Below are 17,155 nucleotides of genomic sequence, written 5' to 3'. Positions count from 1 at the left end.
AATGGATTATTTCCAGCAATAGCATATCCTGATTCTTGCTTTGTGCTTCTCTCTTTTTGAAAACCTCAGCCCTATTTAAGCCACTCACACATCTTGTGCACTTGCCCAAGATCCCTCAGCTGCAAAAATGATGTCGATTTTATCCTGATGCAGAAGACTTCTGAAATTCTTTCCCTGCTTCAGCAGGTCCCTCCCATGATCACAGCAAGGACAGAGGAGTAAGGACCCAGTCCTTGTCCATGTTAAGTGGTTTCACCTGGATCACAGGCAGAACGAAGGGAAGATCTTCCTTAAAATAGGAATTCAACCACTCCCCTCCATCCCCAAGTGAATTGTGACTCAATTTAATTATTTTCCTCTTGTTTTCAAGTAGAAGGTCTGGCTGTTCCAAAATTAAAAAGAACACCTTACAATCCCAGCTAAGGCAAGATACTGCTATTCAGTCAACTCTTGCAAACCTGATTTTTGGAAAGGGAACATTTGAAAGATGTAACACTCCATCACTCAAAAGATGCTAGTTAGAAAAAGTGCATTTGTTACTGTTTGCATTTAATCTCCATTAATTTTGTAGGAAGGGAGCAAGTCACCATTTGAACTGAAGACTAGGAGAGGCACATTTTGTAGGAAGAGAGAGTATTTCCCATTAGACCAAGAAAAAGATCTGGAAAGCCTGGCAAGCTTTTAAGCCAGGATACCCTTCTTCATGTCAGAGCAGATACAATGTCTCCACAAGACCTCTTTCTTCTTCTTAAACTGTGAGTGTAAAATGAAGTGAGAAATTGAAATAGTAAAGGCAAGGACAGGCTGATGATTCTGGGAGGAGATAGACACTCAATTCCCAACCTCTCCTATTTTTAACAAATGACCGGGCTCTATCTTAATGTGATAAGGCTGGTGAGGAATCTGACATGCAGATTTAATGTATTTGATCAACAGAAGTGACACACTAATGGAAAACAACACTCTCATTTCAAGTCTTCCTAATCATTTACTGCAAAATCAATCTAACATTGATTTATGCATAAAATTGCTCCATTCCCTTCCATGACTCAAATAATTATCATTAAAATAAGAGGACAGTAAAGAGAAGGTACTTGGGATGCTCAGCAATCAGTCTGTCACACCTTTTCAAAATATTTGATTTCGTATTCCAGGATGATGCCGTTGGGTCGATCTGGCTCCTGCCAGGAAAGGGAGATGCTGTTTTTAGTTATCTTCCCTTTTTTCACACTACTGACTGGAGAAGGTGCTGCAAAACATTAGAAAAACAGAACAGACAACGTACATGGTTAGTAAGATGGTCTGCCCCTGCTGAAGTCAAACTCATCAGTGCATCCTCAAATGCAAGGCAATCCTTAGCTACTGCAGATCAGCAGGGTTTGTTTTCACCTTGGCGGTATTTACCCATTTTTAACAACTGGACTTGCACAGATTTTCAGCAGCTGAGGATCTGACCAGCATCACCCACCCAATGAAAGTAATATGAACTACCATCAGCAGCTTACATATCAACATTGTCTTCTCAAGCATTTTCAAACACATCAACCCCACACCTTGCCTTTTCAAATGTGGCAGGGGTCTACATTATCAGAATTATGCTGATTATACATTGCTTTCTTCCACCTGCTTTGAAGGTACGTATTTTTCAGAAGACCTTAGATTAAATGGGCTCTTAACTATTCCTTTCTTTTGGCTTGTACAGTAGTAGAAGCCTAGGCATCTTTCAGACCCCTCCTTCCAGATGGGAGGAACAGGGTAGAAAGGCCATTACAACTTATATAATTCAATTGCTCTCAATAAATATCGCTGGGGTATTATAGCTCACATAGTGACGCTAATTCCTTGCAAATGCCAACTGTAAAGATTTTAATGGCAATCATGGTCTGGAATTTCGCAGCATGCTTGGGGAAGCAGCAGCATGAAAGCATATATACCAGCTCTGCTTATTATTTTAAGATTCAGCCCCGAAAGGTTATCTGCCCTTTGCAGTACACATGTGCATTAGACACAGGCCTGATCCTTTGTTTTCAGTGCACTATCTGCAGGGACTTTTCAAGTTGTGGTCATTGTCACCCCTGCCAGCTCCCTAGCAAAAGCTGCTATGGGCAATGCAACCCTAAAGCCCCAGGTATTTTGTGCCAGAGATTAGGAAACAACATGGAATGAAAAGGGGATTGAAGAATTTCATAGTCCGTAATTCACAGGGCCAAGACCAGCTTCTCCAGATTTAAAAACAGCTCATGCCTGGCTGAGGGCCTTTGACTCACTCTCCTGACAGGCCAGCCCTTTCCAAGGATACTGAATGCAAAGAGCAGTAGCAAATGACCACATTTTATCTTCTAAAATGTATTTGGAACTTAAAGAAAAAAAAGAAAAAAACCAACAACTTCTCCTATACGCAGGATTAACTAATTATTATTATACTAAAAAAAAATAAAATAAAATAAAGTCATTATGTAAAATAAAACCAACAAACTAATTTTGCCAGGTCTGATCTTCAGCCAAAAAGAGTAAGTGAAGAGCTACAGTCAATTATTCCTGGAACAAAGGCTAGCAGCAAGTCTTCGCTTATAGCAAGCTCCTGCATCTCAGTCTCTTTTTCAGCCTCAGGTTTTCTCCCTCCTGTTTACTAATCTCTCCCCTGCTTGGTTCCTGGGAGGATCCTGAAAGGTTTGGCTATTTCCATGCTGTTTTCTGCTGGAGACCTGGCATCAAGCTGCACAAACAATGCTCAGTTTTTAGCTTGGTGCATCCTATACCAAGCTCGTAACTGCTCCACTGAGCAAGTAAAAAACACCTTGATTTGAATGATGATCATGTTATATATGTAGGCATTGCATGATGATCACCAACAATTTTTCATCCGCAAAAGTCACCTTACCCTTGTGTGATGTCCTCCACAAATTCTGGGGCTATGTGAAGGCAAATAACCATCTAGACTCAAATTGCTAATCTGGTATAGGACTTCCCATTAAGTCATCCAGGTGCCTAAATATGTTATGAATGCATGTGTACAGAAAGCTGAGTTGTGAATGTGAGGTATATGGTCCATGCACGTGCATTTAGTCAGATGTGTTAGCCCAGAAGACATAGCAAGCAGTGAACACTGTTAAAATAGCATGAACTTTCCTTCTAATGCAAAGGGAGATAAGATGGTTTTCAGAAGCATCAGAAAACAAGTATCACCACAAGGGGTGGTGATGCCAAATAACAGGCAGTTCTAACCCCCTAGTTAAGTAGACCATATTGATCACTTCTTATCATGAGCCACTTGAGTGATGTATATAGGGGATGGAGACACCAAAGTACTCAGAAGAAGGAGCCCATGGCCCTCTGGAATCGTTCCCTGCAATGCCTATCCCTTGCTTTCAGAGCTGGCAGCAGAGGTCTGGAAGGATGGAAAAACTCAGCACTGAACCTTTTTAAACTCCTAATAGCAAAAGCAAAGTTGATGAGTGCAGCAATGGGAGACCTCAGCTCCCCTGGTATTGAACACCTCTCAGGAAGGTGAAAACCACGCAATTCACAGTCTCAAGGTTGTCTGACCAAATAATGGACTTTTCATCCACATTACTGAGGTTTCCTGAAGTGCTTATAGGACCGAGGCTCACAGGTCCTTTAAAAACAACAGAATGATGCAAGTGCTACTGAACTCTGCTGCAAAACCTTTCCCTGGGAGGTTCAGAGGCATTAGCTCTCCTTCACCTGCATCAGCACGGTACAGCACAAGATGCACCACCAGCCATCCAAAAGCACCCATCAAACCTGCTACTCCCATAAACCATGGCATCCTCTTTAAAAAGCAGTGTGTGAAAAGCTTGGCTAGTTAACAGCTTCATGGACTTAAATCCCCTGCTGTGCAAGCCTCTAACACGTTCAATCATGGCTTTGCAGAACGCTCTGCACTACCAGGAAAAGGAGGGAAGATAAGAAAATAAGTAACCCAACCCCCAAAGTAAATTAGAAAAGGAGTAACTGTATCCTTTTTGAATCTCCTTCAAAAGAAGCGTTGAAATGTAACTGTGAGATAAAGGCCAATTAAGTAAATTCAATAAATCCCAGCGGTGCCGGGATGATACAGCAACTACTCTGCATCCTCCATGCACGGAGATTACGATACTCTGAACTGACGGAAGGAAGGTATAAGTATTTTAGAATTTTCTTTGTCAAACAAAATGTAATCCAATCCAGGCAAGCGGACAAAGCCTGCAATCATTCCATCTTAAAAGCCTGCAACTCGATACTGTGCTATATGATCTCAGAAAAATAAAAGGATTACTTGAGACTTGCTTTTCAAAGGTCACTGCTTCTGCAAGGGCAGCATCCTCTTAATAGAAAGTAACCAAGCCATGGAGCATTTCCATTTGGAGTACAACATGTAAAATATAAATTCACCTAAGAGTCACGATACATAAGAAACATGGGAGATTTATGTAAGGAGGCAGAATTCTTGTTCAAAATCCTGCCTTGACACTACAAAGGGTGGATGTACAATGTGAATTGATCAACTGTTGCTGTAACAAGTAATTTGCACATATGTATTAATTTCTTAGCAAGGCACTCAAAATCAGAAGGATGTTACATCATTTATGCTTATGTCTCCCACTCATGAAAACAGCCATTCGTGTGATGAAAGCAAACAGAAGATGTAACAAGGTGTGAAATTTCTAATGTACACTTTTGCTTTCCTGAGACCAAAATTAATTGGGACACAAATAAAAGCACAGAAAACTGATTCTAACTTTTTTTTTTATTTTGTTCCAATATTTCTTAAGAAGAATAAGGGGACATAATTTTTTGCAGAAGACGTATCATTAGTCACATCTGAATAACTGTAGGAAATGATTTTATGAAGAATAGACCTCTAAGGACATTCTTGCTCTGCAACCTTTGATAATGACATTAGCACTGAATTAGCCACCTAGGCAGCAAACCCAGTATTTACAACACACTGCGCTGTGTCTCACTAACATCTAATGTACAATGATGCTTACTGGAATAAAATGTTAATTGTATTTTAAGAGAAACTAATGTTATCAGGTGAATGACCACTGCACCTAGATTAAAGAAGTAATTCAGTTTCTGCATTTTGTGGCCTATCTAATGCTCTCTCTAGCCCAATTACTTTGGTATTTTTCACTCTGGCAGAAACAACAGCTAATGGCTCACCACCCCACCTTTAGTCCCACGGCCAGTAAAGTTTTCCACTTCTTATCAAAAAACCCAAACCAAACCAAAAACTAGCGTCCTTCACCTTTTGAGCAAAACTCAAGCCAATAGCCCAGGACCTTCAATCCAGCTTTAACTCCTGCCAGGACAGGTCCTCAGTTGGAGCAACCCAGAGTATCACAGGAAGAGATGCTGGTTTGCATGAGCAAAGGGGCTGGCACCTCTTCATCCGTTGCATCTCTAAGTACCTAGGTTTCAGGTCCCTTTCCAAAGATAACTAAGGTATCAAAGAGAAAGATCCTGCTACCACCTCTGTCCTGGCTGCTGTTATAGACACTTATATTACAAATGTCTACAGACACAGACATCACCTTTACAGACATCTATGCTGTGGATTTAAATGTTTTCATGCATTTGCAATTTCTTTTACTGTGATTACATTCCTGTATGTGAAAATGTTTGGGATCCAACACTTCAGACTTCCCAATACACCTTGGAGTTCCTCCCTCCATGTGATGGCACATTTTTTTTGCAGTCTGAATTTACGCCAGAAGATTTAAAAATCAAATTCATGCTTGTGATTGAATCAATACCTTCACCTGTTACCATATAACCAAATAGTTGTATTATCATTAATGCACCTATAAAGCCAGGTTTAATTGAAGAAAATGAGACCTGTGTCAGAAGAGTAACCACAAGACAAGTAATTCTGATTCCACTTCAAAAGCATGGTATACTGCAATTTTTCACTCAGTTTCTAATAAATGACATTATTGAATTTTTTTTTTTTCTCAGGCCTTTGGTGACTTCAGAGTCTGGAGCAATACCTGCTTTATTCACCGAGCCACACTAAAGGCATGTGAAGCTGCAGATGGCTTCAAGCAGTAGATTCATTTTAAACAAGATACACACATTAGTTAAAATAGAAACACTGGAGAATAAAAAAAATAAAAAAAAAGGCTTCGCTATATTATTTCTTTGCATTTTTTGTACAGAAATTATATACTTTTAGAAAAGCTCAATACCCAATGGCTCCCCTAAAGGTACATTTACTAAGGATATTATACATTGGTCAAAACTTAACATTTCAGTCATAACTTGACTTTTAACTAAGCATAACTTGAGTACTGGGCTTCAGTTTTTAATATCCCAAAGTGTACCCCAGTTTGCCTGATAATGGGTTTTGAAACTCTTTGTTCCTTGAGGACAAGTAGTTGCAATCCATGCCTGGCTAGTTAGGCAAGCAGATCGGGCCTCAATTTGTGGGTCCTTCTAAGTGCTTCTGAAAACTGAGTCCAGGGAATGAAAGGCCCTTGAACTACATAGCATTAAATGCCATTTCAATTCAGAGATCTTACATGGGATTTTAATGATGCACAGGCCCTAAACAGTGCAAGGGGTTAATTTTAGCCCCAGAATTAAATCCAAACAGCCTGCCAAAAACAAGCCAAATACTAAAACACAGGTCCATATATGGAAATCATCTTCTCTTAAATGAGTTTTCAAGATATCTCTTCAGTATATGGGGACTTCACGCTGGTCCTTTTTACACATCAAATACCAAAAGAAGAACACAGACGTCTTCAAATTTACTTGACAATAGATATACAGTGTTTCTTCACATCTCCTACCTCCCAAGATGAACACTTGAGGTAAATGCCAGGTCTTAAGCCAATTTACAGTCTGTTACCTACCTTCATTTTGAATGGCTCCAAAACCTGAGACACCTTGATGTATACCTTGAAATAAAAGAGGTCACACAAAAGAGAGCAACTCAATTCAAGCACTCATTGCCCACAACAGAAGGTAGGGCCCCATTTTTGTAACATGAGTCCATGGATAACCCAAGCAACCAGATTTATCTCATATGAAAAGTGGTGATCTTTCAGATGGTTCCTACCCTAGTCCCTAAAAGATTAAACACAGCTCCTTGAGCTTGACAGCAGGTCATCACTTGAAGCCCAAGGTGGTCACAGAACTATGCTGCTTCCAGACCTTGCAGCCTCATAGCTGGACATAGGGTTGGGGTGGTGCAAGGTGAAACCCGAATCGCTGCCTAATTCTCTTGGATAGCCTGTTCTTTCTTTGGCAAAGCTTTCCTCAGATAATGACTCCCTAGACTTCTAATCCTTGGATTTAAGATACTAGAAAGGTACCCTTGCTAAAGGCAAAGAGAGCTGGATGGATTCTGTGGGTTTGTGGACACTGCTAACCTGATGCTTGTAATTACCAACATCCCCACTATAGAGAAGTGTTCATAGTTGGAAGAACACAAAACAGGAAAAAACCTCCAATTCATACTCTGAAAGATAACAGAAGTAATCTGCATGCAATTTGTAGTAGCACAAGGATAACAGTTAATCTCTCACTTCTGATCTATGTAATAGCTCAGGAGATACGCTTGGTTGAGACTGGGACTGCAATGCACCAGTGTGGTCTAAGGCTTCAAATTTTACTGTGCCCCAATACCCTGCTCTTGCTGTAATTACACTGTGCTAGCACAACGTGGGAGAAGGAGGGGTGCGTGCACACTAAATTCACCTAACTCAAGACCGCCTTTCCTCTGAGGATCTCCTGAAGGAAGTTGCAAGGAGAGAAGCTGCAAAGAGAAAAATCAGGGGAAACTAATCCTCTTCAGTTTCACAGCAACTAGCTAACATCAACTGATCCACCCATAAGAACTGATTGCTTCTTGCCACAAATCTTTTGATGAACACTCCATATTTAGCTACACCTATAAAATGGTATTATAAGAACAAATAGCAAGAGAGCAGTACTACAGCATGTAAAAATCACTACTCAAATCCTTGTTATATTAACTTGTGTTATTAAAATATATCTATAAATATACTTTGTTATTAAGACTGATTACTGATTTTTGATGCATAAGGCATGAAAACAATAACATGCATAGCTTTAAAGCATTTGTATGCAGTCTTTTCCTCTTAATCAAAATACGGTGTTAATTGAAAGCAGGACTTAACACATATTCCTCAAAGGACAGCAGATGCAGCAAATACAAGCTTTGCCATTCACAAAGTATTTTGCCATGGCAAAATACTGCTAAGACTTACTGAAGTGCCTACCTTTGTGGAGGTGAGTCAGGCAGGGGTAGCGACATTGTACCTCCAGCCCTCCTTTCTGTATGCCCTATTGCTGACTGCAGAAATGTTTCCAAAAAGTTACTGCTTTCATCACAAAAAAAAAAAAAGGGGGCAAATAACTTCTAAAAAAAAAAGTTTAGCATAACGAAGATATGCCATGACACATATGCTGCAATTGTGACCAGGTTACCAGCAGAGCCTAAAGACATCACAGAATCTGGGCACCAAGCTACAGAGCCTTTGGGGCAAGACTGCTTTTGCATTCCTCATGTGCACACCACCCTACGTACAACAGACCTAGGATATTTAATGGAATCTATCATATATCACTGCCATCTCCAAGTACCGCATAATCTTGGGCAAGACTCTTAAGTACACATGATTTCAATAAATAAATTGGATTCTTGCCATTTGCCTCCTGTTTACATACTTTCAGCTGCTGGCAATCTTGGATGTGAGACGTGTACTCTTAAGTGGAAGCCGCCTACAGATTCACGACTTGCAGGCATGGGGCTTTAGGTAAACATGACCAGATATCGCAAGAGAAAATTACAGGTGATAGAACCCTGTCTTTCCCCAGGCAATCTTAAAAGTTATACATGAGAATAATGGCATTAGCGGTAGTTTATCTCCAGATATTGCGAGCTAACTAGCATGTAGCATAGTCACTATTGGAAATGCCAGCTGTTCTACTGTTGGAATGTAGAGAATTGAGAAATGTCCTTACACTCCAGTTGTTGAGCAATCCTTTATACTCCATTATTTTCATTTCTTTTGTGATTTCCAAGAAGACATCCTAGACAACTGTAGAATATGGAGCACACTCATCTCGATGGGAGGGGAAGTATTACCTCCAATTTGTTCACTCAACAAACACATTCAATGCCTTATCAGTAACACTAGCGTGTAAGAATTTTAAGGACTGTCTATATAACAAAGGCTACAAGGGCACCAAGCTCTATAACATTACTAGAGGTAATTTTTTGCTCTTGAAACCTGAACACTTGCACTCACCTGTATTTTGCAGGAACTCCAAAGCCAGACTCACAGACATCATGGTGCAAAATCCCCTTAAAAAAGCTACAAACAGTTTAAAAAAAAATTAAAAATTGGCCTAGCAAGATTCCCAGGGCCATAATTCACTTTTTGGGAAACTTCTTTCCAATTGCCAAGCCTAGCATACATTCATTTGTACTTACAGCAGCATCAGCCCTAAGTTCTGTGCAAACAGTTTATGTTCAGCTGTAACTTACCCTGATCCCAGAAAGGAAGACGTAAACATTAGGGCATCACGGTTTGCCTGGGCTCAGAGAAAAGGGCTCTTTGCCATCCCTAGCAGGTGCTTGCACTCGGGGCTTAGATGCACTCAATATGAAGGGCTGCCAGAGCAGGGAAGGGAGGCATGAAGGAGTATCTTGCTATGGGGTGCAGATCCACAGGGAATTGCAATACCAGGTTTTGTTTTTCTAGGGCCTTTGGAAATCGAGATATTAAGTTTTTCTCAAAGCTGGGGAACAATTTGTGGTTAAGACCAGAGCCAGATTCCTTCATGCCACAGCAGAGCTGTAATTTCCTTATATTCCATTAGTGGTTTAGTTGTGAAGCCTGTGAAACCTAAGAATAAATACTATTGACTCACAAGACTCTTACTATAAATTCACTCCTAGCAAGGTGATAAGGACTGTAGCTCTGATCCATCGAAGTGCTTTGGGAAAATGCTTAACTTTAAGCTCATGAGTACTACTACTGCTGTCAGCACTTTGCTGGATCATAGCCACAGGGCTCAGCATTTTGCAATAGAATCCTCATTATTGAGTGAATTTATCAGGTTAGCTTCCAGAACATTTACTAGTGCCTCTCCTATCATTAGTAACCTAGTATCTTACTTGCATGTAAGCAAAAGCTTCCTTTTAAAAACCACATGCCATTAAAAAAAAACCAAACCTAAAACCATAGCTACTGAATAAAATGCATAAAACATGCAGGTTCCTGCTCCCTCCCATAACTCACCTTCTTAATTCCTATATTGGCTTCTTTTTTCATACAAGACTCGCTGCATCCTTCTTCCAGCTGCTATCAAACTAAACTCAGTAAATTCACTGACCATTTTTAAACTGTGCAGGAAATTTCTTTCTCTGCCAAGCCTGCCACTCTATATAATATGCCAATCAGTCTTGCTGATGAATTCTAATATTAAAGCCAAATTACTAAACACTCCAGTGAAATCAGAGGCAGCCAAATAAATTCCTTATGTTTCCACTTGAAGAACAGCTACTGAAGAGTTGTAGCAGGTCAGAGGGAAGAATGGGCAAAGTCCTTAACTCCAACAATACCTAGTTTTGGGTTTCCTATGGTACTTAGTCTCTCCTACCACCACTGCTCTTCTCTCACATCTTGCTCATAAATGGGAGAAAAGCACAAGCCCACTACCTTTGACAGGAACCTGAGCTGGCCGTAGCTTTGCAGAACCATGGTCCAGACCTCTTCCATAAGCAAGTTCCCTCCCAACAATGAAGACCAGAAAGCTTGAAATAAAATTCTTAAAGATTAAGGATATCAAACAGTTTATATTAGAATAAAAACGTAGAACAGCAAAACATCAGTGACTAGAGCTGAAATGGAAAGGTTTATATGCCTGTGATCCATAAATGCACTCCCAACCTATCTTTGGTTTCAGAGTGACAGTGGCTTGTCTGGAAATGGGCAAATGCTGCCCAGGCTATCACTGTTTTTAAGGGAAATGGCAAACAAATAGATATAACAGATCTCATCCTTGCTGCCGGCCCACACATACTGCCCCGTCTTTTGTTACTTAAAGTGTGACCACAGGTACTGTTTGCCCTAAAATCTCAGGTTCCAAGCTTTGAAATGAAGCTAACCAGCAAATGCAGCACAGATCAAAGTGCACTATGGGTGCCTGGGAAAACATTTCTTGATATTACCAAAAGAAAGTTGGGTACATTCAGCTTCCTAAGAAGTAACCTTTGAAGTGTGAAACATGGGAGTGTGCAATGCCCCTGGATCAGGGGGCAAGGAAGAAGAGCTACAGCTTCAACTTGGGGCTTCCAAGGAGGCAGAGAAGTGATTTATCAGAGCCTTGGGGAGAAGGGGAAAGTACTTGAGGCAGTTGGCATCTCCATACCGTGCCCCATTTTGAATGTCAGAAGAAACACAGTACATTTTGAGGGAATCAAAGAGGGAACTGGAGAACAAGCACAAGCTGAGAAAGCTATGAACAAGTTGAGAAAGCTCAAAGAAGCAGAGCTGTTCAGTCCTGGGAACAAAGAGATCGAAAGAGAATATGAGCCCCCAGATAAATAAAACACTGCTGTCTCTAGAGCAAGACAAGGACAGAATTAAATTTAGGAACAGCTTTCTAAGGACAAAAATAATGAAGCACCAGGAAAAATCACCCAGTGAACCTGTGGCACCTGTGTCTTTGGAGGTTTTAAAGCAGGTTAGATGAGCACAGCCTGAGATCCTTCCAGACACACACCTACAAAGGCAGCTGGGCATAAGGTGAGTGATACAAAGAGAAAGGATCTTGAAAGGCAGAGTTCAAGGAGGCACAGATTTTGTACCATTTACCAGCCTGCATGTTTGTGCCAGGAGATATTTAAGGAAAAACCTAAATTGTTGAAAGCAGCTAGTTGAACAAAAGGATGGCACTGAGATAAAAGCATCAGAGCAGAGGAAATAATACTTTTCTTCCTGGCTCTGCCAGAGACTCATGGCAGGATGACCATGAGCAAGTCACTTCATCTTTCCCTGCTGTTATCTGTGCAATGAAGATAATGGTAATGCCTTTTATCTATTTTGACTTGAGGGGCAGGAACTAACTATTCAGATGCTTCCAGAACAATTTTGCTATGGCCTGCAGGCACTGCTGTAAGGCAAATAAAGAAAAGAAGGAATACCTGCAAGCTTTACTCCTGGCAGACGGCTTCTTCTATTTAAATCACAAGCAACTTGGCGACACCATGCTGAGCTCAAACATGGAACAAAAACCCTATATGAGTGACAAAAAGGAAAATTACTGGGAAATATGTGGAAAATGCTTATTTTCATAATTTAATAACTCTCTCCAACTTCTGTTTCCAAGCAGAAGCACTAGTTGTGTGCTTAAAGATGAGCACTGTGTAAAACTACTTTGCTGTGGTGAAACTGCAGTGATCACAACTAAGCAACACAAAGCCTGGGATGAGCAGTGTTTTGAATGGGATAAATGCAGCTGCATGTGAAAGCATAGTTCTTGACTCTCTTGCCCTGCAGAGGCATTACTTTCCTGTAGGAAGCAAGCGAGAGAGAGACCCTCCTCTGAAAAAACAGGGCAGGCTTTTCCAATCCAGTTGGTTTCTGAAAGGGTTGAAAAGGGTTTAGAGACAAACTCAAGAATACTCCAGAACAATTCTGACATGAAAACGCAATTTACAGCCTTTATAGGCACTCTCTAGTCCCCTTTACTGCTGACAGGGTATGTCCTAAGCACTTGCCCACTTAACTGGGTCACCACAAATTCTGGAGGTCAGGGCAATGCTACAGGAACAGGAAAACAGCCCAAGCATCTGAGGCTAAAAACTAAACGGTCTTAACAGAGATCTCAGGTGTTTTAAATTGCAGTTGCACATATAATGCATAAATCAACACATCTTTAGCTTCTCCTCAGCATCAGAACTCTTGATCAAACAGGTTTCTGTTTGCAACATGCTGCTTAGTGCAATCTGCACTGGTTGGTGGCTGGTCCTCCCATTACACTATTTTTCACCACTTTGTGTATATGGCTGGTCAAAAAAATCAGGCGATTATATATGCATACAGGATAGCAGAATGGGAATTTTCTGCCTTTTTGGCTTGCATTTCCAATAGCGCCACTCTCTGAAGCCTCAGTGGAAAAAAATGAACCACAAATCCATATTTTAGAACCATCCACCTCCTGGCTACAAAACAAAGCCAATAGCTTCACTATTTCTAGATATAGCCTGGAAGAGGCTTACAGGAATCAAGCAATGTACTGCTTCAGAGTAAGCATCTGTGAAATTGCACTCTCAAACACACCTTGAGGCTTTGGTGACATCGTCTTATTCAGCATTCCCAAGCCCTCACTATAGAAGGATAGAGGCGAGACAAGTCTCACTGCATCCAGATTCTTCTTTAGGTTCATGACCACTACAATAGGGCTACAGATCTGGTTTTGGCAAATTCTCATTATGCTGATTACTCACCTCCTCACAGCTTTGCAACTGCTAGAAGAGAAAACAGGTTTTCAACATGATCAGTCACTAGGGGTTTGTCCTTCAGAGGAGTTTCTTGGTTCTCTTCTCCAATGTGGACCAGGGATCTAAGACCTTGCTTAGATCTTAGATCTAAGTGCCCTACTCCTTCCAGATTTTTCACCTGCATTCATCTATTCAGCATGTGGACTAGACCACCAATATGTTTAGTGAGGAAATAAAATATGTACTTGCATGTCTCCATACATGCAATACATAAATAACTTCCCTGTTTGGTATTACTGTGCACATTTATGACTCCCCCTTCATGCTACAAGTGCTCACCTCATCCAGTAGATGGATGAAATTGTACCTTGAAGATGGTTGAAACTAGCCAAAGCAAGGCAGGCAACAAGATGGGGTGGCTACTAATGCTTGAAGCACAAATACCAACTGCTCACAGGCATTCACCTGCATCCTTCACAGGTCTGTAATTATGTTAGCTCCCAGTTGCTCTTGGAAAAACAGTTTAACAGCACCACTGAGGGCTATCCACCCAGCAGAGGTGGGAGTTCACAAAGGTTTTCCTTCAGACAACAACTTGAGTCATCCACAGGGCTGTAATCTCAAGATCAGATGTGTAGTATAGTTTGTCTGCATGGGGCCAGGGATCTAGCTACTTAGACTGAAGAGCCAGATATTGAACCCTACAGGTTTCTCCACTATTCTATTCCCCAGGACATTGCCTAATAGGATGACTTTTCTCTCCTTAAACGTGCCCTGCATAAATGTGAGATGATAACAGTAAGCAGCATTAAAAAAGTGAATGATGAATGGTATGCATCAGGCAGGATGATTAAATAACTATGTGTAGATTCTAGGGTATACTAGCTTCTCCGCCTTCTGACATGATAATTGATCATCCTTAATCTACAGCAGAAAGAAAACAAAGATTACCTCCTCTCAAACAATTCAGCTTCTATTCGCCTGTTTATTCCACCCTCCCACCCCAAGGGGAAAGCCCATTAACTAGCTCTAACTGATTTTAATTCACTGGTATTGAAAATGGGATCCTAGGAAAGCATGTAATCGATCCTGTTTTTAAAGGACCGCCTTCCAAGGACTAGCAAAAGTGAAACATTCACATTATCAAGGTCATTGCAGTAAATGCAAGAATAACAGACTTGAGTTTGCATCAGGATTCAATTACAGTGAAGTATTCAACTGTTGCTAAACTGCCCCCCCAAAAATGAGAAGTACTCTAAGAGAGCTACACACTGTTAAGTGGGCTTACAGAAAGAGCAATATTTGAAATGGTTTAGTTAAAAATCTGTACAAACACACTGGACCAAACCAGAATATGTTTTATGTTAATTTAACTTGAATTCACAAATTTATAGGCAGCAGGTAAGGCAAGATAATCAATTTTAAATCAATATCCCTAGATTTTAAGGCCAGAAGAGGTAATTTAGCCCTCCCACAAAACACCACTGAGTTTTCATCTTTCTTTAAATCAATAACGATTCACCCTGGGGCCAGTTTACCAAACTTCACCATCTAGTGACTTGCTGGATTACTGCCCATCTTGCCCTGTGTTCTTAATTACAAAACCACATTTATATCTAATAGTGATATATGTTTGGGTAAAGAAAGGACAGAATTTACAAAAGGGAGTAAACTTGGTTAAAAAAAATGTAAAAATTAAGAGATAACTAAACTTTGTTCTAGAAATTAGTACAGAGGACAAAAAGCATAACAAGAAGTATCAATACAAGTTACTTGCTGAGAAGCTGAAAAAGAAAACAGAAAAGGACAGTTTAAATACAGATATACACACATACATACTTCCATGAGTCACCCAGGAAAAAATTAAGAAAAGCCTTAAGGAAGGATGCATGCTTCAAGTGTGTTTTTTAAAGTTGAACGTCCCTTGAAGATTGCCAATGAATTTGCAAGGAATTTGGCAACAGTTATCAGCCTATAAAAATTATAAAACCAGCCTGATTTTAAGAAGCCTGCAGACACTGAACTATCTGATCAATGCAAACTGTCCACACGCACTTTCATAGTATTTAGCACTAGTGTACAGAATTCAGCTCCATGGATTACCCTCTCATGTGTCTCTTCCTACCAGTGATAAATGCACCTGAGAAAAGTGGAAATATATTTTTATCAGTGTTATCATCCATTCAAATGTTATATAGTCAAGAAAAAAAAAAAAAATCCCATCCAGTTGTACAGCTGCCAGGCAACTGCTTTCAAAGACATGTATTACTTCTTATGCAATCGCTTTATTTATTGTACTCCAACAAAAATTACTCAAACCATTAATGCCCATCTAACACCTTGTGCATTGCTCTGATGAGAACTTCAAATTACTTACTTCTTTCTCCTGCTAAATGAAAGGCACGCCAATCATGCAAGCACATCTTACCTTACATTTCAAGAACGATACTGCTATCATTCTTGCATGGTTTCCAGTGATGCTTAGCCTTGTATCTGCTGAATAAATATGGACTGCAAGTTCCCACTGGCATCACTGGGGTGCTGCAAATTTTAAAGCTGCTAGAGCTAGCTGCATTCTTTTTTTGTTTATTCTGAGACTATGGCCTTTAAAGCCTAGATGTGACATTTAAAGGGCCATTAAATGCCATATCCTCTCTCAACCATGAATCTTGTCTAACAACAGTATATTATAATCTCAATGATCTAATTCTCGAGATCATCTCTTTATTGACAAGACCCAGAATGGTCACTATGATAAAGCTCTGGGAACTCAAGAAATCTCAGTTACTGACCCAATGATAAATCTGATGCTCTCTGCTTCATCTTTTACTCAGTAAGGCATGTCAATTCATATACTACAACTACATACTAAATGACCTAGGCAAAGGGATTTTCAGAAAATTGTGGAAGAAAGAGACACTACATCCTTAAAAGAATAAATATCAAAATTATTGCAATTTCATGCACCAGAAAAACTTGCTTTTTTCAACACCCTGGGAAAATTTTATCTTTAGAGCCAAAATTTCTAAAGCCCAAACAGAAACACAAGCAGCAGCTGTAAAGACATCCAGAGGAAAAAGTGGGAAGATTAAATCTATTTGAGACATCAGGCCATATCTTCCATTTGTCCACATGACAGACTATTCACCGACTTCATCAGAAGTAACTTCCATATTACTAAGACAAGAATTAGAACCACTGGGGAAGAAGAAACATAATATATCCCTCCAGGTACTGAATTAGCCAAGGCAATTAATGAAAGAGAAGACCACTTGGACCAATGGCCAGCTGCAGATTAACACGGAAAAAAATTTGTTCTTCCATTGTGGAAGAGATCCTATCTGTGGTCTCAAACTGTTCAGCAGTCCTCATCAGGAACAACTCAGATGTACACCCTAACCTTAACAATCCCTAACCCTGTATTCCTTCACAGAGCACTAAAAAGTAGTCAAGAAACATGAGGGAAAAGAGAAGGACACAAATGAACTAAATTAACTTTACAGCTCAACCTTGACTCCAGCAAAGCGCAGTGCCACCAGACCCCGGTGACTTTTGGTCTTTTCCTAGCCCCACTGCTGAACTGTTGGGTGACCTTGGGAAAAATCACTTCACTCTCTCTTGCAGCCTGTAAAATATGTGGGAGGAACATTAACGTCCCTTGCAAAG

The 17,155-nt window shown here is 40.3% G+C and overlaps 1 protein-coding gene across 9 annotated transcripts in view; it reads right to left on the bottom strand.

Annotated features, from left to right (window-relative positions):
- The window catches only part of EPHA5 (EPH receptor A5), a 200,500-nt gene that overhangs the window by 52,682 nt on the left and 130,663 nt on the right, over positions 1-17,155 (bottom strand). For all 9 annotated transcript variants that reach the window (XM_062620652.1, XM_062620655.1, XM_062620654.1 and 6 more), the window contains one exon: positions 1,125-1,249. In XM_062620652.1, the coding sequence (XP_062476636.1) occupies positions 1,125-1,249 (125 nt within the window). The remainder of the gene's footprint in view (positions 1-1,124; positions 1,250-17,155) is intronic.

The sequence above is a fragment of the Pezoporus occidentalis genome, unplaced genomic scaffold (assembly GCF_034315485.1).
Source record: "Pezoporus occidentalis ecotype Australia unplaced genomic scaffold, CSIRO_AGI_Poc_V1 ctg222, whole genome shotgun sequence".
Classification (NCBI taxonomy): Eukaryota; Metazoa; Chordata; class Aves; order Psittaciformes; family Psittacidae; genus Pezoporus; species Pezoporus occidentalis.
The sequence above is the reverse complement of the archived record's forward strand: the minus strand, read 5'-3'. Positions and strand labels throughout refer to the sequence as shown.